At 34.9% G+C, this 21,615-nt stretch overlaps 3 protein-coding genes across 5 annotated transcripts; all 3 read right to left on the bottom strand.

Annotated features, from left to right (window-relative positions):
• Window positions 1–635: 635 nt before the first annotated feature.
• LOC133689673 (ubiquitin carboxyl-terminal hydrolase 5-like) lies at window positions 636–11,121 on the bottom strand. Of its 3 annotated transcripts, none has more exons than XR_009841330.1 (15): window positions 10,787–11,121; window positions 10,105–10,353; window positions 9,624–9,768; window positions 8,912–8,971; window positions 8,688–8,783; window positions 8,176–8,595; window positions 6,770–6,910; window positions 6,499–6,669; window positions 5,344–5,601; window positions 5,106–5,254; window positions 4,382–4,948; window positions 3,930–4,203; window positions 3,317–3,536; window positions 2,056–2,168; window positions 636–895 (listed from the first exon to the last, which is right to left on the bottom strand). XR_009841330.1 is itself a non-coding variant. In XM_062109642.1 (15 exons), exons 1-14 carry the CDS (start codon window positions 10,930–10,932, stop codon window positions 3,357–3,359), a joined length of 2,748 nt encoding a protein of 915 aa, XP_061965626.1. In that variant the 5' UTR covers window positions 10,933–11,120; the 3' UTR covers window positions 1,777–2,168; window positions 3,317–3,356. The 3 variants fall into 3 exon arrangements, 2 of the variants coding, with proteins under 2 accessions (XP_061965626.1, XP_061965625.1); XM_062109642.1 differs by lacking the exon at window positions 636–895 and having other exon boundaries at window positions 1,777–2,168; window positions 8,176–8,456; window positions 8,565–8,595; window positions 10,787–11,120; XM_062109641.1 differs by lacking the exon at window positions 636–895 and having other exon boundaries at window positions 1,777–2,168.
• A 1,090-nt stretch (window positions 11,122–12,211) lies between these two features.
• LOC133690325 (protein NRT1/ PTR FAMILY 3.1-like) lies at window positions 12,212–14,993 on the bottom strand. Its single transcript, XM_062110574.1, has 4 exons — window positions 14,779–14,993; window positions 14,484–14,701; window positions 13,429–13,988; window positions 12,212–13,274 (listed from the first exon to the last, which is right to left on the bottom strand). Exons 1-4 carry the CDS (start codon window positions 14,891–14,893, stop codon window positions 12,398–12,400), a joined length of 1,770 nt encoding a protein of 589 aa, XP_061966558.1. The 5' UTR covers window positions 14,894–14,993; the 3' UTR covers window positions 12,212–12,397.
• Window positions 14,994–17,171: 2,178 nt separating this feature from the next.
• On the bottom strand, window positions 17,172–21,615 carry LOC133687962 (protein NRT1/ PTR FAMILY 3.1-like). The gene is made up of 4 exons (XM_062107317.1): window positions 21,366–21,615; window positions 20,495–20,712; window positions 18,644–19,203; window positions 17,172–18,222 (listed from the first exon to the last, which is right to left on the bottom strand). The coding sequence occupies exons 1-4, from the start codon at window positions 21,508–21,510 to the stop codon at window positions 17,286–17,288; spliced, it is 1,860 nt and encodes a 619-aa protein (XP_061963301.1). The 5' UTR covers window positions 21,511–21,615; the 3' UTR covers window positions 17,172–17,285.

The following is a 21,615-nucleotide window of genomic DNA, read 5'->3' as shown; positions in this document are numbered from 1 at the left end:
CTAGCGATGCTCACAGCTGCAGTCTCGTTGATAAATACCTTAGTCACAGCATTGACAATAGATGCCTCCAAAACAGTGTGTGGGGTCACTTTGCTAATTTGTGTTTCCTTCGCCATTGATAGACAACAATGTTGCATTCAATGGGACAGCTTTGTCACTAATCTTGATAGATTTCACACCAATGAAATACTCGGCCGAAGGCTTGCCTAGGCTGAAAGCTGAAGCTGTGCTTATTGAATTAAAAAGAGTGGTGTCTATGGGTGAGAGGTCAAATTAAGTGTCAGGAAGGAAGTTGTAAGGACTATCACCGAATATTTTTGACACCCTTTGGAGGGTGCAAGAGATGTTAAGCAAATTGCAAATTTTCTATTGAAGCTAAAAGCAGAAGGAGAAGGAAATGCAACTCCATCCCTTCCAATTCTGATGGGAACCAAGGGTTTCCAAAGTTTCGGCAGAGTCCAATTGAAAATCAGAAACAGAAGCTGACAAGATTTGAATCTTTAGAGTTCTGAGTTCGAGGAGTTCTGATTCAACCAGCCATCTTTGATTATATCTTAGATTAGGATTATTTCTATTAGTAGTTGTAATTTTTTTTAATAGAACTATGATGATAGGTTATAAATAGCCAAGGTATGTTGAGCATTAAATAAACAATAAAATATCAAAAATCAAAAACTTTTACAGAGTGTGCGTTTCCATCAAATTCCAACAACGCCAGTAGCAAGATCCTGAAAAAAATTCTTGGGGCACAAGAGAATAGGAATCGTGGCACGGACACTTCCCTGCTAGGGTTTGACCTATTTGTCTGCGGCTAGTTCGCAACTCGCGGCAATGCTAGTCACGGTGTTGTCAAGCGTGAGACCGCAAATGCTGTTGTTGCAGTCTGGTCTGGCCCCTGAGAAGCAATCACCACAACCATGAGCTCTAGCCAATGAACAAAGGGCTGAGCCCGGAAGTGCTGGACGGTATGTAGAGGACACATAATTTTGGTCAGAGTCAACCCATAGGAATTGGTCACCAAGATCAACAACAAGGTTAACGGGGAGCTGAGGGGTGCTTTGTTTAGAGAGCAACTATCCTTTGTAACTGGAACAACTACAGCCTTGTGTACTTATTAGAGAATAATCATTCTCATTCAATAACCCTAATTTTTCTTCTTTTTTAAATTTTCTCTATTTATTTTCATAAAAATAATAATATAAAAGGCTTGTAAACTTCAAATTTCTAAATATCTGAACATACAAAAAGGAGAGAAAAATGGCTCTCGTCTACAATTTGTTTGAAAATAATATTGCCTCCAGGATTCCAACCCATAATCTCATGCCTTTTTCTTGCCCAAGTATAATAATAATTATTTTTAAAAATAATTTTTACTTAAAAATATATTAAATTAATATTTTTTATTTTTAAAATTGAAATTTAACATCAACACATTAAAACAATTAAAAATATAAAAAAATCATTTAAAACAAAAAAAAATTCAAATTTTTTGAAAACACATTTCAAAATCGTTCCATGCAGCTCCTAAGTTATAATACTTTAATTGTTATTAAATGATTAAAAAATATATATTAAGGTGTTTTATTAAACTATGGGTGAGTGTGTTTAATTTTGGATATAATCGAGCTATTAAAATATTTTGGGGGACCACCAATCTCAAAATAAATAATTTAAAAAAAAAACAACCAATTTTGGATGTATATGTGATTTTTTGCATCATTGAGAGACTGAGCCACTCAAAATAACCTTGTGGATGATGAATGAATGCAGGCTAACTTGTTACACAAAACTGCCTTTCAGAAACACTTCAGAAACAAGACAAGTTCAGCGATAATAGCAGAATTATAGCAGCTAAATCAGACATCCTCAGAATAAAAGAGAATGTGCCTGTTCTTTTCCCTCACAGTGACAAAGGGTGTGTGCGCTAATTGTTTTATACAGAAAAATCGAGTTGTCCTAGACTTGCCTATTTCTTCCATCATTTAATTAGTCTACAAAATTGAAGTCCAGAAAGCTTCATGATATACAGAACTATCAATCGTTGGGTGCCCTTACCTTCAGAACTGGCAAGGACATCTCCTCATGTTTTATAGAGTTAGCTTTGCCACTTGATGCAACTCAATGGCCTTTATGACCAGTATTTGTGTTACAGAATAAAGCCTAGGAATCTGCAACGCACAACATCATCAGATAAATTTCATATAAAATCAAAACAACATTCATTATTAACACAAAATCCATTGTTAAGGAGAAAATGTTGGTAAGAAATACAATACATGGTGAGCATGAAGCAGTGGACATGGGAATTCAAGTATAAACAACTTAGTAGTGGATCCACTCAAATGATCCCAGAAAAAGAATTTCATAATCCATAACGATTCTGCTTATTGGACTGGGAATGGTCCAACATGTATAGAGATGGCCAAAATCTCAAGTTCTAGACTTTTATGATGAGAATCCCATTAATTTTGGGTGCCTTTTGAATAATAAAAAATTATTTATGACGGACAGGCTAGCTACTTTATGATCAGAAAATGGTAGACCTGGTTTTATGTCTCCTTAAGGGCTGAAATAAAGGATAGTTTACCTAGTATGCTATAGTTTTATACCAATTGCCCCTGATATAGCAACTTCACATTGTGTTGTTTTGGTAAAAGCCTAAGTGACTTATTTTCACCCCTAAGAATTCTTTAAAACCTAGAAAATATCTTGGATTAAAAATTTAGTAAATGCCATCCCGTTACTTCTACTTCTATTTTTCCCCTCTTGCTCCTCTTCTCTTGTTTTTTTTAGTTGAAAAATCAAATAAGGTATTTCATCCCTGGCTATGTACTTCTATAATTAGAATCACACTTCAGCGGTAATGCGTGAAAAGGAAGCCCGAAAAAATCAGCCAGTGCCATCTCAGAAATCTGGTGTTATTACTAGAAACCAAGACATTTCTTCTACTTCTTACCCCTCTGAGGCAAAAGTAAGTTCAGCCCCACCAAAAGCAAAATCTCATTGTGAGTGGGTTCGCTGGGTTAAGGGTGGGGGTAATCAGCCATTAAAATGAATTTGGTTCCCTATGTCAGCTTCCTTTCCGACAAGCAAAGCGCTCTTTCAATACGAGGATCGTCCTTAATCAATTTCACCCAAACATTAGATGCTATTGCTCACTTTCATAATCACACTGAGCAATGATTAAATATTTTTCCAAAGTGAGATACCATTTAAGAACTTCAAAAAAGTTTGGAATGTCTATCTATAAGTAGAGGAATTCAATTACAAAAGGCTTGCTTTAAGTTGTATTTTGCACCCAACCTGAACCACATACCTTACTTATTTGGCAAGAAGGCATGACCACAAAAGTAAGTTCACTTCTGGGATGGACCATTGTTATGACCAGAACCAGACTTTCCTCCATTGCTAACGGCATCACTTGTCTTCACTCGTCGATAAAAGAGAACATATGCAGCAGCTGATTTCACATCTTCTTCATTTATAGGTGATATGTGGGTGTCATCAAAGTTGTACCACCTGTTCTCGTCCAGAAGCTGCACAATACAGGTACAAATAAAAATAAAGAGATTAAAAAAGAAGAAAAGGAATGCATGCTGAATCCTAAAAGTTTAAGAAATGAATCAATCATTGGAAAGCCCACGGCCCCACGATTAGATCTAGAAGCAGAAACTGGATGAACAGAAATGTTCGGTCAGCTTAGCTCCTAAATCTACTATTCACAACACATAAAGACTTGAACAGACTACCTTATCAAACACATGAATGAGCTGTAGAAAGGTCTTAATGCCCAAACATTTTATCTAACTTCAAATTAATTAGCACCACTATTGAACCTTTCTTTGGAAACTGTCAATACTAGCCAATAATATGAGCTGCACACCAATCTTCTAAATCATACACCTATTATCAGTTCCTTCCATGCTCACCTTGATATGTGCAGTGTAGTGCCCACTTCCCATGCCACCATAATGGTTGGTCAATGCATAAAGTTCATAGAGTTGACGTTGAGTGTTGTTCTTGTTGGCTATGTACTTTGTCAAGTCAAAGTCATGAATAGGAAAGTTGACAAAAGTTTCTAGTTTATGCTTCATTGATCTGCTAAACGAAAACCTTTTCAAATGGATGACTAACACTTCTGGAAGCCTCCATAAGTCAAGCTTTTTACTTGCTTGCCGTCGCTCCTTACATTTTGGGCAGTACCTGCATCAGATATATTCACACTAATTTTTTAGTGCAATTCCTTTACCTTCAACATGTGAACAATAAATAATTCTATGACATGCAAATGCACAAGGAAAATGCCAACTAATGATATTCCGTTAAGGATTGGTCTACATTCAAATAAAAAATTGCATGTGGGGGAATAACAGACACTAACCACATATCTTCAGGCACCAAAGGCTCTTCACGCAGAAAAGCTTCTAGACAGGTGTACAAGGAGAGAGGTTCAGTACGAGCCTTCTTATTCACGGGTCCATACTTGAACACTTCAGGCAAGTTTTCCAAGTAATGAGTATCATACTTTTCTAAGAGCTCCCGTGACCAATCAACATATACAAGTACTGATGTTGATGTTGAGGATAATTTAATTGCCTTGTCTTCTCCCACAGAAAGATCAACGCATGCATTACTTTCCTCAACCAACTGGAGAGGTAGTTTGAATAATGTTACTGCATTACCATCCTTGTTCACTGAATCTGACATAGAATTACTACTCGCTTCACCAGAACTGCTGTCACGGCACTTTTCTGATGCCGCCAAAGACAGGCAAGGTTCAGAAGTATCAGCTTGTCTCAAACTTTCAGATCTTAACAAAGGCGAGAGCATTGTGTTAGCTACTGTCTGTATGTCACCTCTTGTAATTACTTCATCACGTGAGATTAGAGAGACAAGAGGTGTTCCAAAGGGTTTCCAATGTTGAGCAGCCTGTGTAGCACCCATTTCCCTGTCATTCAATTAATAATTAAGAGATCCAAACAGATGCATACACAAGCAAGTACAAACAGATAGAAATATAAAGCAACTTAATGCACAGCGCCTTCCAGACAAACAAAGGCAACAATTGGTGTAGGGTATGAATATCCAGATCAGATAACACATACTGTTCTTGGCGGCGATGAATCAACCTAATCAGAAGTGTTTTCTTCAGAGACTTTGGTATCTTGTAGGCAACAAGGTGGTCATCATCTTTGATCATGGAAAGGGATATTAAGGGGTCTTCTAAAAATCTTTGAAACAAATGGTTCCGTACCTGTGAACAATATGTTCCAATAAGTCAAGCCAAGGAATTGCACATCCATAATTTTATGAACGTGAGTAACAACAGTCAATGCTATTAACCTCAGCAAGTTTAAGGTCTTCATTATTCTTCAAGGAACAAGCACTGCTAAGCGCATTGATCAAGTCCCTGCATCGCCCCTGCTTTGGAACAGTCACAGTGCAAGAAAATGGCAGGGCACTTCCATCACAAGTAAAAATCATAACAGTCATAGAACGTGTAGTGGTGGATTGAAGTGGCAAAGAGAGGTACATAAAGGGATCGAATGTAACAGAGATTTTATGGCACTCAGGGCAAACCAAAGTCGACTTGTACTGGCCCTGTGAATAGTGAAACAGTCAACAGTACAATTTAGCATGAATTTAGAACAGCAAAAACAGTGGAATGAGGGCAATTAAATGGTGTATGTGTCCACATGGAAGCATAACAATTAGCACATCTTTAGTATGAAGCAAGAATACCAAGCTTCACATCAAAGAATTCCTTGAAAAATTTGTATAGGTTGAATTTTGTGGATTTTGGAACGACACTAAATTCAATCACTCACCTGCACCAGTACATCCTCATACGACCCTGTCTTGACCTGCCCTCAATGATTGGCATATTTATCTTTATATTTTTTACTCTTCCTACAAATTGCAATCACCTCTTATTTAACCATTTCAAGCATTTTCAAACATTCATCTTAATATTCCTGCTGTATATTTTATTAAAAATTGCATCTTCACCACGAAGCATGGATTACCACATCATGAATCTAGCGCAGGCCTAATCACAATTATATAGAATGTACCCTTCAATGAACTAGGGATCCATACTTGCATGATACCCAGCAGTGTTTCTTAATTTCACCACCCTGGGTGCCAGAAATGGTCACATGGAGGCGCCTTTACTCAAATCAAACTAACACCTCCATTCATGTTGCTAGGATTATGATACATGAACTCTATTTTAGTCCTGCTTGGATGAAACCTTGTACTCTAAAATGCTTTTCCATAACTCTAAATCTCTTGTTTTCCCCAACTTTGGTTTCATGGTTATCAAAACTATTTCATAAGAAAAAAACCATGCACAATTATTTGGTGTGCCTGTGCGTGTGTGCATGATTTAGCTGCACACTATCAATTACCATCCTATATATGTCCGGTCAGTTCATCCAAGACCAAAAATACAAGGATTTGATGAAAGCAAGTTTGAATAATCATTATAATATGCACCTGGCAAACATCAACAATTATAGAATCATTACGAGCAATATGATTTGCCCAATACTCATCAGCAACTTCTTCATCTGGACGACCATCAGCATCTTTAGACTTTTTATAAGGCTTGTGTTTAACACGATTCAGATCTTCATGGAGACCATCTAAAAGAAATGCTAAAAGCTCCTGCAATGATACCAACCATTTAGCTTACACAAGCTGTGCATAATCCATAGAAAATGCAACAGCACAGACCATTAGTGAAAAGTTCATTGCACTTGAGAACCTGAGAATCGTGCTGATTGTAGCCACTAAATTGAGGTGCAAATCGAGCCAACTTCATTTTAAATTGTCGAGGAGCAATTGCTGTTCGTCCAGGTGCCCACAGCCTTCGAAGTAACTCACCAAATGCTAGAGCGAGCTCACCCTACAAAACAGCTGACTCAATTCAATAGAGTATTAACAGAATAGTTCAACAATGAATTGCAATACTTAAATAGCTGAATAAAACTTCCATCAATAAAAAATCACTCATATAATCCATCCATTAAAAATAATTTCCATTAAATCATTCTTAGTGATAGATGAGCTTTGCATCTCACTGTTTGACCTAGAGGTCTATTGATTGGCTGGAACTCATTTCCAAGGTAAGCTACATGGGTATCCAACAGCCATACCAATGTAGCCAAAAAAAAAAAACACAACAACGAGGGGGGATGGGGGGGGGAGAATCTTTCCTTACAGTTTTTAAAATCGGCCTTCTATTTTATCATTGATGAGAAATATCTTCAATAAGCAAGCAATGTGTACAGGAAACTCAAACATGGACTCAAAAACATCAAAATTACGTAATTAAAAAAATTGCTCAAACACCAAGTTCTGGCTGGACAGAACTTAAAAAATCCATTCACTCAAAGTTTTGTGTCCCTGATGCCATTATTTTTATCATTTCTATGACCTTATTTTTACCGCAGTCTCAAAAAAATCATGTATCTCACAAAGAAGCTACAAAAAATTAGTAACAAAGCATGTTTCCATGCTACAAACATTATTATACAGAAGGTAGAAAACAGCAAAGTATGGGATGCAGAGATTTCCCAGGAAGTCCACAGATACATCTGTAAGACTTCAAAGATATGCTTGTACATTGCAGTACACAAATTTTGAGTGAAAACATATGCCGTCCCTTTATTAATTTAAACAATAGTTCATATGCCTATAAACATTTTAGGTTGCTGAGCCCACCAAGTTTGAAAGGGGCTCAAATTAGTTAAGAAGCTCTACTTGTGAATGGTACAAATGAAAGGTTTTATCTATTTTATACCTGACATAAAGTAAGTACCAAACTACCAATCACTGCCACAAATGATCTGGTCTAAACAACTCAAGAAAAAAAAAATAAGCATGAACAAAACCTATGAAAGAAACAACAGACTGTACTTCCAAAAAAAGACGGTTATATTAATCAAAAAACAAATTGCCCCTCAATCAACATCTGAACTTAGTTCATGCATGGCATAAAAGAAAACTGTGCTATTTATCAACAAGACACTAGATGATATCTAACAAACTCAAAACTAAGAAATTTTTGCTATCCAGTGGTACCTTTTCACTCAGAATTTTAAGTATTTCAAAATCATGCTTGGAAGAAAATAAGCATGATTTATACTGTTCATCAATAATCAAACTTACCACCATACCGAGTGGGTTTTGCCAATTTATCTCTTGATGATAATCCTCCCGAAAATATTTGGCAAACTCTGATGTGTGAACAAGACATTGTATTGCACTATTCATAAAGCATGTGTTCCCTAGGTTCTGCAACCCAATCAAGCCACCAGAAGACCCCCTTGTAGTAACAGTACTGATCCCATATGTGTTATCCAACTCCCTACCTTGAGATGTCAGATTCAGACTTTGTGATAGCTCTGTGCTGCCGCCTCTAGAAGCACCCTTGCTTGCAGATAAACCTCCTGCAATGGATAAGCTTGACTTAGAAGGCTCTAAAAGAAAAGAACTAGCTTCCTTCACAGTAGATCCATTGCCCTGGGCAGATCTTATAAAACGACTCAATGCAGTACCATTGGCATTGTTATGAACCTCCACCAGAATCTGTATATGGTTAGAGAACAAAAGAAAAGTCAAATGTTAAAACAAGAAAGTAACATGTCGTTTACACTATGGCACAGTACAAGAAGACTTACATCCTGATCCATCTGTAAGTTGGCGTCGTCAAGTGTTCTATCCATGTCATTCATCAAAGCATGTTTATGTTGGCCATAGTAATCCCAAATCCATACCTGTAAGAAAGAATACTAACTGATAAGAAATTGAATACGAGGAATAATTCGACATATCTTCACAAGAAACTTACCATCTATATTTCAAAAAATAAAAATAAATATCTGGGGTATTTTCAAGCCTTTACCTGCTCTAAGTTCAGATCAAAAAGCTCACAAGCTCTTTTGTGAAGCTCTCCTATTGTCTCCTGTGAAAATGATTCAGTTTTTGATAAGCAATCACAAGATATACATGGGGAACATTTCATAAGATGAAAAATTACAATTGAGACCTTAAACTATTACCACTCAAATTGTAGTATTCAAATTCCAAACGCCATTTAGAACCGATGCATTGGCTCTAATTATTTATTCGTTGTAATAATCCAATGTTGAAACTGCATTTATTTGGCGAACAAGGTTTGCAATTTCAAATTTATGTCTATATTGCTGCAACAATTACAACATAGTAGTTATAGAGGTGGTTAGGGTAATGAATTAGATGAAGAAATGACAATTTTGTGGTGGATTTAGGGTAACAGTTGTAGGGGGTGATGATGTGATACTCACGATGAGATGGGGCAACATTGTTGTGATGGTGTAAACATAATGTCAAGTGTTAACATTTTTAGCAATTTCCTTTTATTTACTAGTTTTTTTAAGTGTTCTCGAGAATTAGTTTATTTCCAGAAACACACCCAATACTGATTTCAGAAACATTCTCAAAGTTACTCGAAAGATCAAGTGTTAAAATTTTGGATAGTCTATGCTAATTGAGTTGTCAAACATGTCCTTATGTCAAGTTACAACAAAATGAGTAGCTCGATAAAGTAGTAAATCGTGAAAGATTTCAATTCATACCTTCTTGCTAATTCTTATTGTACTCTGATCACCCTTCGGCATAACAAATAGCCGAAGACGGAGAGGATACACCTCTACAGCATACTCTGTCTGAGAAAGGCCTGAACTGATTACTTTCCGAGCCAATGCTGGACCACCTCCATACCTATACCCAACAGCGCCAACATATTATAAGAGCATTTCCCCCATTTTAGTTTTTCCTCCAAACAACAGTGGCCCATTGAAAGATGCAATTTAGCAATCTTTTATTGCTTGTGATGATGGGAAGGCAATAAAAAAAACTCCTACCTATATTCTCTATTCATGTTGGCAGTAGCTATTTAATATGGGTATTGATCATAAAAATCCTAGCAAACATTAAGATTATAACCACTGATCCTTGTGTAAATAATGGAATTCAAAATGCAAAGACTGAAAACAAAATAGAACAAGAGAGTAATGTCATGTTTTTTGTTCTTCCACAATTTCATACACAACTCACCACGAATACAACTGGTTCCAAACTTCTTGTGGAAGCAATATATAATCTCGGCCTTCTAATAAAGTATCATGAATCTCAAAGCCAACATTTGACTCCTCAGAATTTGCGTCATGTATCAAATCAGCATTATCAATACTAGCAGGCCTTCTTGAAGAACTAACCGCGTCACAATTCTCTAACATAGATGACCCATCATTAGTAACATTCGTTTGTTCTTGGTTCACATAATCAATCCAATGTTGCCACCATCTATTATAACCAACAAAAAGGTATATCAGCAACCTTATTAATAAAAAAATTACCAGCGCAAACTCAATTCAAAAAACACCTTCCATTCTCTACCACACACACAATGAACAACATTACTAAGTAAATTCCTAAGTTCTCACTTGGCACCTAGACAATAAAAGTCTCTTTCTTCAAAAAAAGACTTGAAATATACATTTTTAAGAAATTTCAGATAGCTAAAGACCTATTTTTATAGTAGAAAACAACAAAACAAAACAAGCCCACTTTGCACTTCTAACATTAAAAACTTCTTAACACTTAAAGAATCCAAACATCAGGAGAAAAAAAGACTTGAATTAAAATCTTTAAATCAAAACTTTGATATTTTTTAATTCACAAACTTCATAACACTAAGAACCCACACAGAGAAGAAAAATAAAGAAATTAATGTTACCGTTGAGTGATTAAATAAAAGCTATCGCCTTCTTTACTATTATTTTCTGAAGTAATTGCAATGTCCCTAATCAAAACCCTCTCTTCTTCTGGTGTCAGCTGTGGCCCGCCGCAACTATTGTTGCACTCCACCGTCAACTCCTTCATCAGAGAAGAAGAGAAATGATTCCTTTCTTCGATCTACTGATTTGTGAAATTTTCTCTTTCGTTTTTGGTTTCCCTGGTTTTTGTTTTTGTTTTCTCGGTAACCAAACAGAGAGCGAGAAAAATATCAGGGTGTTTTAATGTAATGTCTTTTTGAAGATTGTTAGAAAACTTGTAAATGGGTTGATTTTTCTTCTAAATGGGTCGGTTTTAACTTCGATGGTTAAGGATGGTTATTTCACCCGATCCAATAGATACTCTTTTCCAACCCATCTGAAAAATCGTCATCTTTTAAAAATGTTTTTAATTTAATATATTAAAATAATATTTTTTTATTTAAAAAAAATTATATTTAAGATTATATATTAAAACGAGACAAAATATAAAAATAAAAATAATTTTTAATAAAAAAATTTAAAACTTTTATATAATACAGTGCAATTCTTAAACATTCTCAAAATAGTGTTTAATACATCATTCTCCGACTCGATTAGAAATTACATTATAAAAAATCTGAAAACTTATTTTTATTAAAATAATATTTTAAAAACAAAATTAATATTTACACCATTAGAATTAATTAAATTTAATCAATCAATTTTCACTAAGTTAATAATTTATTCGGATTAACTAAAATTTTCTTCAAAGTTAAGTTTAAATCCTACATTTACAAATTTTTTTACCAAATCTTCAAATTGAATTAGATTTAAGAACAATAATAATTCGTAAAACAAAAAATTAATAATAAAATGGTTGGCTGTAGATGCTTGGAATTTAACTGAGGTGGTAGGTACATTCGTTCCTTATTATTACCTCGATTTTGAATCTTAAAAAACAATATTAAAAAAAAAACACTTTAAGATATAAAAAAAATTAAAGTATAAAACCAAAGAAAAGGAAGATTTGCTTATAGAGTTTCCAAAATTAGATGGTTTCTCTAAACGAGCCATTATGGTTTAATGAAAGTTGGATAAAAAGCCCAATAAGGTATTATCACCAGGCCCAAATAAATTCCCTAACCAGCCTAGCCCATTTTCCATAGCCTATTGACCCAAATGCTGTATATTTTTTTCAGAATGAAAACGAAAAAAAATAGAACATGCAGTCAATTTTTTTTACCTTTTCTCCGTGTAAAATATGTTTTTTTAAATAAAAAAATATTATATTGATATTCAAACATTACTCCGAATATACTAAAATTTGTTCGGCTTAACAAGGCAATTTAGATTTAAAAAATTTTAAAAATAAAAATAAAATAAAATTTAGTCTGATCAAATTCACATAACTCAATAAATTAATCTATTTTATAATTCAATCAAAGATACTGTAGTTGCAACTTAATTCATGGAAGAATGTCTTCACAGAAAGTAGGTGAAGGCAAACGAGGTATGATGTTGTACAGTACAATTACAATGAAATAATATCATCAACAATTGTAAACCTTTTCAGCTGTACCAAGTTCTACCTCTCAATTCCCTGCAGCACCATCTTCAGATGCTTTAAAATCTGCTTCCATGTCTTCTTCCAAGGGTTTGTAATTGTAAAACCAGGCACAAATTACAAAATACACAAAATTTACTAATTGGATGCCTGTTACAAGCCAATAATAATAGTCCAGCTTTCCTCTATTAAGGTTCCTGTCAGGTAACCAATTGTTCTTGTGGCCTGTGTACTTATGAACTAATGACACCATAAATGTGCCCAAGTAATTTCCCATAGAATTTGCTATCCAAAATAACCCTAAAGCAATGCTTCTCATGCTTTCTGGGGATTGATCATAGAGAAATTCCAACTGTCCAACAGTCATGAAGATTTCTGATATTCCATGAAGGGAAAGCTGAGGAACTAGCCAGAATACACTTATAGGAACAATGGCTTTAGGGTTATCCAATAAGTTATGATGCTCTGCCACTGTTCTTCTCTTTTTCTCAACCAATGCTGAAACAATTGACGTGAGAATGTTGAAGATTAGGCCTATGCCCATTCTTTGTAGGTATGTGATGCCTGCAGGGGTTCCTGTGAATCTTCGCACAAAGGGCACGAAGAGGCGTTCGTAGAGAACGAGCCCTATCATCCCGGTCAGGATAGCGAAGGCGGACATGCTAGCTGGTGGAATTTGGAAGGAATTTGACAGATGACGTTTCATAGTCCAAGCCTGTTGAGTATTGAAGCTGCCACTATGTGAATTAGCTGTGACAAGTAGAATCCCTGCTGCCCAAACTGGAAGCAATCTGAGAAAGGATTTTAGCTCCTCTACTCGATGCACGGTTGCTATCTTCCATGGATTTGGTGGGTTGGAATCTGTTGCTTCACCATCCTTCATTACTGCTGCTTTATCAAGCCACCTGAAAAACGAGAAGGCCAGTTCAGAAATTCTTCAACAGCAAATTTAAGGTCAATGACCACATGGTACTGGCCTAGGTCGGGTTCCCATATTGTTCAGCATTCTAAAGATAATTTGAAAACATATAGCAACATCAGGAGCTTAACACAACTTACTTGAACTGAGGGGTGTGTAAAAGCCTTCCATGTACAGATATAGCAGCATCAAGTTCTTTGTTTTGGTACAAGAGACTTGAATCTTCTGGAGCCACAGCTTTTCTCTTCCTTATAGCAGAAACAATCACTTGAGTTACTCTGACCAATGGGCTTCCTCCTGGTTTCACCTTCTTATAAAGCGGAGAACCAGCTAGAAAGACAATGAAAGCTATACCCATGGCGATAGTAGGTATTCCAAGACCCCACCCCCAACTCACATTATCTTGTATGTAGACCACAACACTCACTGCTGTTACTCTTGCTAATCCCAAGCTAAAATAGTACCAATTGAAAAAGTTCCAGCTTCGAGATTCGACGCTTGATTTGCTCATATCCAATTGGTCTGCGGCATAGGTCATAACACAAGGCCTAGTTCCACCCAAGCCAATAGCTAAGAGGAGTAGAGACAAGTAGAGGGTGCTTAGTTGGAAATTCGAAGCCTCTTTGCAGTCCACAAGCGTTGGACAAGGTGGAGGATGTAGTGATTTCAGTAGTGCTGTTGTGGTGAAGCTAATTAATCCCTGTGGTAATAATTACAGATGTGAATCTATTGGTTATACAGCGGAAATGGCATGCACGGAAATGTATTGTAGTTTCGAATTAAGCATTTCTGGGCCAAATTAATTCTTCAGCTTTCTGAACTAACTAGTTTGGATCGACCAATGAGCTTCGTGTCAGTTTGGGAACACTGTACAACCTGCATCAGAAGCTTCCTGCATTCCCAAACTGTCTCTTCGTCCATGTAAAAGCCTTCTCTAGCCCATATCGGACTAGTGCATTCATGAGAAATTCTTCTCTCGCAATCTATTCTTAAATTTGAATCCAAAATGATAACATGGAAAACAAACGCATTCGATAAAGATTGATTTGACGACTATATTGAAAACCCAAGAGACCTTATTAACAGCTGCATCAAGATTCTACGTACTTTCATGTATGGATCTTCAGTTAATTAAAAACTTAGTGCTACAACATTAAACAAAAATATATGCCGAGAGAGTGAAGAGAATAAGAACCAGTTCAAAGATAATGGAACCAACGATAATGGCCCAAAATCGGCCAGCAAATGAGTCAGCAATCAAAGCACCGATCAAAGGTGTTAAGCTGGAGGTTCCATCGAAGTTTGAGACAATGTTAGAGGCCCTTACAAGAGGCAAGTTCAGCTGCTGAGTAAGGTACGTTATCATGTTGGCATGGAAACCAATGGTAGAGAATCTGTCAAATATTTCAGTTGCTGCAAAAACATGAAGGTTAAAAGAACAGACATTTCAGCTCTCGGCCGCCCAACTTAATAAAGCAAAACAAACTCACCAAGGATGAATGGAGTTGCTTTAATGCCTCCAAGTTTCTTTCTCTTATCATCTCCCTTGATCTTCACCTCCTCCTGCTTCTCTTCATGAGATTTCTTATTGTCCTGAGATTCCATTCTTGGTCCAATTCCCAATGTCAGGAAACCAACCAAGTGAATGGATATGGGGGCAGGCTACTGTAGTACTGGAAGCTAAAAGGGCTACTTATAGGAGAGTTAGGACCCGTATATATTATTGAAGTCAACGTCTTCGCCACTTATATCTACGGCATGTATGTCTATTAATCACATGCTTATTGACGAAAACTTCCTCAGATTATCATGATGAGCATCTTACAATAAAATAAAATAAAATAGATTACTGACATATTGCATCGTATAGATCAAACCTGGGATAAAATAAATCTACTTGTGAATCTATAAGTTGTGTGAGTGTTATTCTATGTACACTAGGAAATGAATATTTGGAAAAAATTAATAAAAAATCCCTACTGAGCCCTACATGCATTTTGATACTCTCGTTCCCTACACTTGTGGATCTGTGTATTCCTATTGAAAATTTACAGAAGAAGATGAACTCGAGGAAGGTGCATGTAGGGGTGGTTTATATTGCCAACAACTGTATATATACAAGCCAAGTTTTACCTACCAGCTTGCAACAAAAAAAACCTGATTTATAAAATACATAAATGCAAAATAGACAGGGAAAGGTATCAATGAGAATCGGCTGCAACAATTGAACAGCCATGGGAACAAAAAATAAATGGTATTGCTGACTAGACTTTGCTAGCTAGTTATGATTGTTTTTAGTTCACGCAGGACAAAAGAAAGAAGCTTACAAGTCACATTAGTCACAGTCACCATGTTTATTCTTGTTACAGTGTTTTTTTATTGTAGCGGGGTAGTTTTTTTAAAATATTTACAAAATATTATCCTAAAATTAGAGTATATTTAAGAATATGATACAAACTATATTTCTAAAAAATTTAAATTTTTTTTTTGTTAAAATTTAATATAATTTATATGTTTTGGATCGTTTTGATGTGCTAGTATCAAAAATAATTTTTAAAAAATAAAATCATTGACATATATTTCAACATAAAAAAATTATTTAAAAAGCAACTATTACCACACTATCAATCACCCTCTTAGATTAGGTTTAGTCAATATCTTGTTTAAGAATTTAAAGTTAATTTATGGATCTCGACTAACCTATTGAAATAGGTGAGGTTTAATAATTATTTTATTAAATTACAGAGTTTTTTAACTATAACATGAGGTTCAAAAAGCAATAATAAAAAAAATAAAAAGATAACTCTTTTGTATTTTTTTGTCAAAAAAATTATCTTAATTTTAAAATTTAAATTATTATATTAGACTCTAAAATATAATTTGTATTATAATTTCTTAACACGTCTTTTGAAGTGAAATTTTTTTGAAATTAAAATTTATATAATCACATATTATTTTATATTTAATTTTATAAATTAAAATTTAATACATGAAATTTAAATCTGTAATTATTTAATTATTTTCATTGGAAACATTTGATTGAGAAACTCGATATCCCTTATTAAGGAGTTTCTAAGGGTGTTTAGCAGTGTAATAACGGTTGCTTTTCAAATAATATTTTGTACCGAAATGCATGCTAATGATTTTTTTATTTTTAATAAATTATTTTTGATATCAGCATATTAAAACGATCCAAAACATACAAATCATATTAAATTTTAAAAAAAAATTAAATTTTTTTAAAACACGGTTTATACCGCGTTCCGAAACTTGTTCTTAGTTTACAAAATTGCACTTTCTATATTCAATAAAGTTGTTTTGTTCCTCATTTTGCACAGCTATTGAACGGGACATTGTCGTGGCATCCAAGGAGATCGTAGACAACTATCCTAGTGGAGAAACAGGTTGAGAAGTACAGAATTTCAGAGCACCTTAATTGATAGCTTAATCGTTCTAGAAACAATTGGTGATGAATAGAATTCGTATTTTGTATAGCACAAACCCAGAATTGTCAAACAATTAAGCCACCAAATATATCATGCCATTCTTTTTACTAACAATTGAAACAAAAAGATGTCAAGTAAAAACAGATATGAGCTCAAAGAGGACAAATGGGGATGCCTCCCAAGTTCCTGTCTCTTGTTATCTACTCGATCTAATGTCCCCTTGATTCTCTACATCAGCTTTGTTATTGTCCTGAAACCCCCAATCAAATGACCCTACAGGAGCATGATATTGGCTCTCCTAGAGTTAAGACTCAAGATCAAGAAGGGAAAATTCTTTTGTATATTTTCATCCTTATTTTTCATAAAATTTATAATTTTGACTTCATTTTAAAAAAAATAAAAATAAAAAGAAATAAGAAATGTGCATAAAATCTCGGTTTGTCTAAAAAATTAATAAGATATAATTTATATTATTTTTTAATAAGATTTATTTTAACATTATAATTTAAGTACAGAATTCACATGGGTAGTTTTAATCTCCTAGATAAATTCTATACTATCACATTCCTACGAAGTTCTACCTCTCCATTCCCTTCAGCATAATTCAACCGCTTGTGTTGAATTTCATCTTCTGCTGGAACATCATCTTCTTCTTCCTTGACCTCCTCTAAGGGTTTGTAAGTGTATAACCAAGCACAAATTACATAATACACAAGATTTATAACTTGGATCCCCGTTACAAGCCAATAATAATAATCCAACTTTCCCCTATTAAGGTTCCTATCAGGCAACCAATTATTTTTCTGGCCAGTATACTTGTGAACAAGGGACACAACGAGTGTACCTATGTAGTTCCCCGTGGAAACTTCTAGACTATTGAGTGCGGCGGCCGTGCTTCTCATGGTTTCTGGTGATTGGTCATAGAGGAATTCCATGTGCCCTACAGACATGAAAACATCTGCTATTCCATGGAGAATATATTGAGGAAGTAACCAAAACACACTTATTGGGATAATGGCTTGAGGAGCATCCAACAGGTTGTGAAGAGCAGCGACTTGTTTTCTTTTGACCTCAACTAATGCTGAAACGATAGTTGCAATTATGTTAATAAAGAATCCTACGCCCATTCTTTGCAGGCAAGTGATGCCTGAAGGGTTTCCCGTAAAGCGACGAGCAAAGGGAACGAATAGGCGTTCGTATAAGACAAGTCCTATGAGCATTGTTAGGATGCTGAAGACGGAAAAACTAGCTGGTGGGATTTCAAAGGAGTGCGACAGGTGACGGTCCATAGACCGAGCTTGTTGAATAACAAAGCTATGGAGATGTGAGGAAGCTGTTACAAGTAGGATTCCTGCTGACCAAATGGGCAGCATTCTGACGATGCATTTTAGCTCCTCGATTCGGTGGACAGTGGCAATCCTCCATAGATTTGGTGACTTTGAATCCTTTTCATCTTCATTTGTTACTATTGCAGCTTTGTCGAACCACCTGCCAACACATATGCAACACATTTAATTATTTGGCTCGTAGTCTCCCTCATAGTTAGGCCCGGCCTACAGTCTATTCCAGTGAAAGGTTGGATCATTAAGTTACCGGGTTTACATGATTTATTTTTTTATTAAAATAATAATATTATTTTAAAAAAATCTTTGATTTTGACTGAGTCAGTCAATTAAAATTGTGGATCAACCCATCATATATATCATCTAAATATAACCAAGTTATTATCAAAACCGTTCAAATTAAAATTCAGCTTGAAAACCAGCTCTAAATTAAGATTTGGAAGTTCAATCTAATGACAAGTTTAATAATTACAGTTTCAGTATGCCAAATTAGCCCGACAATACCACCCGACCATCAAATAGAAAAAAAGTACATTATTTAAGAGGATCCTGTCAGCATTGCTTACTTGAATTGATCGGAGTGTAAAAGCCTTCCGTTGACAGAAATAGCAGCATCAAGCTCTGTATTTTGGTACAACATACCAGGGTCTAGTGGCATCACTTCTTTCCTCTTCTTCGCTGCAGCAACGACGACCTGAGCCAATCTAACCAAAGGGCTGCCTTCTGGTTTTAATTTATTATAAAGTGAAGAACCAAATATAAAGGCTACAATGGATAGAGCCATGCCGATAGCTGGGATTCCGAGACCCCAGCCCCAACCCACGTTGTCTTGAATATAAACTACAACAGTCAAAGCTGTTAATGTCGCCATTCCCATGCAAAAATAGTACCAATTGAAGAAGTTCCAGCTGCGTGACCCAACAGCTGATTTGGTCATGTCGAATTGGTCTGCAGCAAAGGTTACAACACAAGGCTTAATGCCACCAGAGCCTATGGAAGTGAGGATTAACGACATATAAAGGATCCATAGCTGAGAATTTGAGGCTTCTTTGCAGTTCACTTGAGATGGACATGGAGGTGGCCTCAGTGATGGGAGCACTGCTGACACTGTTAGGCTGATCATTCCCTGTGGCCCAAGTATAAAATAAAAAACTTGTCATGTGGAGATTCTTCAATCCATTTTCATGTTAAATTAATATTCTGGCAAGTTTATGGTTTTTTTCACTTGACTATAGTTGACTCTAGAAAATAGTTAAGTCCAAATTGACCCACCGTAATATATATCTTATTTTATACACCAAAAATGATATATAACAATATGAGTATATATAGATATCTTTGTTCATAACTACGTACGTTGGTCTGAACAAATTTAATTATTTCACATCTCCCAACATTAGATCACCAATAAGATCACTTTGGTCTAAATGGTACAGGACTTGAACTAATCTCCAGTTGAAGTCCTGGAAGTTGGAGCATTGAGGTTCGAGCATCTTGACTTGTGAGGAATTTATGGGGCCATTATTAAGATACTTGACTTATTAAACCCAACTTGACTTAAAAGATTGAATTGAAGAATCGTCAATCAGAAGTATGCCCCGAACTAGGTTTTAATTTGAATCCAAAAGAATATTTATCTCATTAAATATTATGGTTGACTCAATGGGAATTGCATTTAATCAAACTTAATCAGATTAACACTAGAGAATTTTACTCGATAAACCATAATTTGCCGTGATGATTTATTGATTTAAGGGGCGTTTGAGATTATGGTGTAGATTATTTTGTAAATTAACTTTTTTTTTGAAGATATATCAAAATAATTTTTTTTAATTTTTTTTTTAATTTTGACATCACTACATCAAAACCATTAAAAATCATTAAAAAAATTAATTTAGTGTTTTTTTTTCAAGCTAAAAGTATTTTAAAAAATATTAGAGAATAATATAAATTATATATTGATGTCTCATCTAATTATTTAAGTTATTGAATTAAATTGATTTTTTAATATAATATTAAAGTTTTGTAATTAAGTAATAACAAATTTAAATTTTACCACCTTATTTTAATTAATAAAAATTAAAAGAAAAAAAATCTAAAAGCAAAAGTTGTGAGAAACGCCCGTAATAAAAACACCCTTTTCTATATTAAAGTCCCTTACTAAAGCTGACAGCTATAACTAATACTACTTAATTTTAATTTAAAATCTAAATTATAGGATAATAGATAGAGAATGTGAATATCAGCAATTCAGCATAATATTGATATATTAAAATATTATATTTTAGTATAAAAATACTTTACATATATGAACACCTCTTTCTTTAGTTTAAAACTTAAGTGGAATATTCAACAATATGGATGTGTAACTAAATATATCATCGTTGGCTCCAACACAAAGGGTGTGAGGAAGTTACCAATTCGTAAATAATGGAACCACCGATGATGGTCCAATACCGGCCGGCATAGGAATCGGCAATCAAAGCACCGATGAGTGGCGTAAAGCTACCCATCCCACCAAAGTTGGTGAGTGTGTTAGAGGCTTTAACCAGAGGCAAGTTCAGCTGCTGGGTCAGGTATGTTATCATGTTGGCATGGAAACCAGCTGCAGCAAACTTGTCGCATATTTCATTTGCTGTATCAAAATTGGAAGGAGAAAAAAAGAAGAAGAAAGGATTAATGTTATAATAACTCGTCAATACAGTATAAATTTATACAGTACTTGGCTAATTATTTTTCTAAGAATCCCCTTATGTCATGGATTATAATGTATAAAATTCTCATAAATTCTTTAATTTTACTATGAATGATCTATCTACTAACTCGATGGATTAGTTTATGAAAGTTGATTCGAGAATATTATTTTAATAAATATCACATTAATTAATTGCACATTATTTAATATTTAGAACTCAATCAAGTAATTAAATCCCATGTGAATCTGGTGAAGAGATTCTGAGTCTCTGAGAAGTTTCCCTAGCTAGTTAGCGACTGATTTTAATATTTTCTCGCTGTAGTTTCCCATTTCTCTATCTGAGAAGTTTAGACAACAGAGAAATGTAAACCACAGGACCACCTGAAAACAGTGAGAATCATATTTAATTAACTATAAATAAATTAAAAATGATTCAGGTCTAGAGATTAAGAGCTGCATTCACAGTTAAACAGAAATCAATTATAAATAAATGTCATGCGTGGACATGAAATTGTAGTGAAATTCCTTTATAGGGAGTTTGAATTAAGAGAAAATTAAAAACATTTACTCTAAGCTCTTGAATGCTAACTCACATAGGATGAATGGCATTGTTTTGATGCCTCCAAGCTTCCTCCTCTTGCTATCTTCTTTCTTCTCCTCCTCCTCCTCCTCCTTCCCTTTCCCATTGCCAACCTTGCTGCTATTACTTTCCAGCTCCATTTCCATTTCGTGTTTCATGTCCAGAGGCAATTAAGGTCCCAATTAATAGCCATATATATAATGGTTCAGTGCCAGAGATAGGACGAAGATGAGCGATGGTCAGGCCAGTAATATTAGATTCGG

Source organism: Populus nigra, chromosome 3 (assembly GCF_951802175.1).
Source record: "Populus nigra chromosome 3, ddPopNigr1.1, whole genome shotgun sequence".
NCBI lineage: Eukaryota > Viridiplantae > Streptophyta > Magnoliopsida > Malpighiales > Salicaceae > Populus > Populus nigra.
The sequence above is the reverse complement of the archived record's forward strand: the minus strand, read 5'-3'. Positions and strand labels throughout refer to the sequence as shown.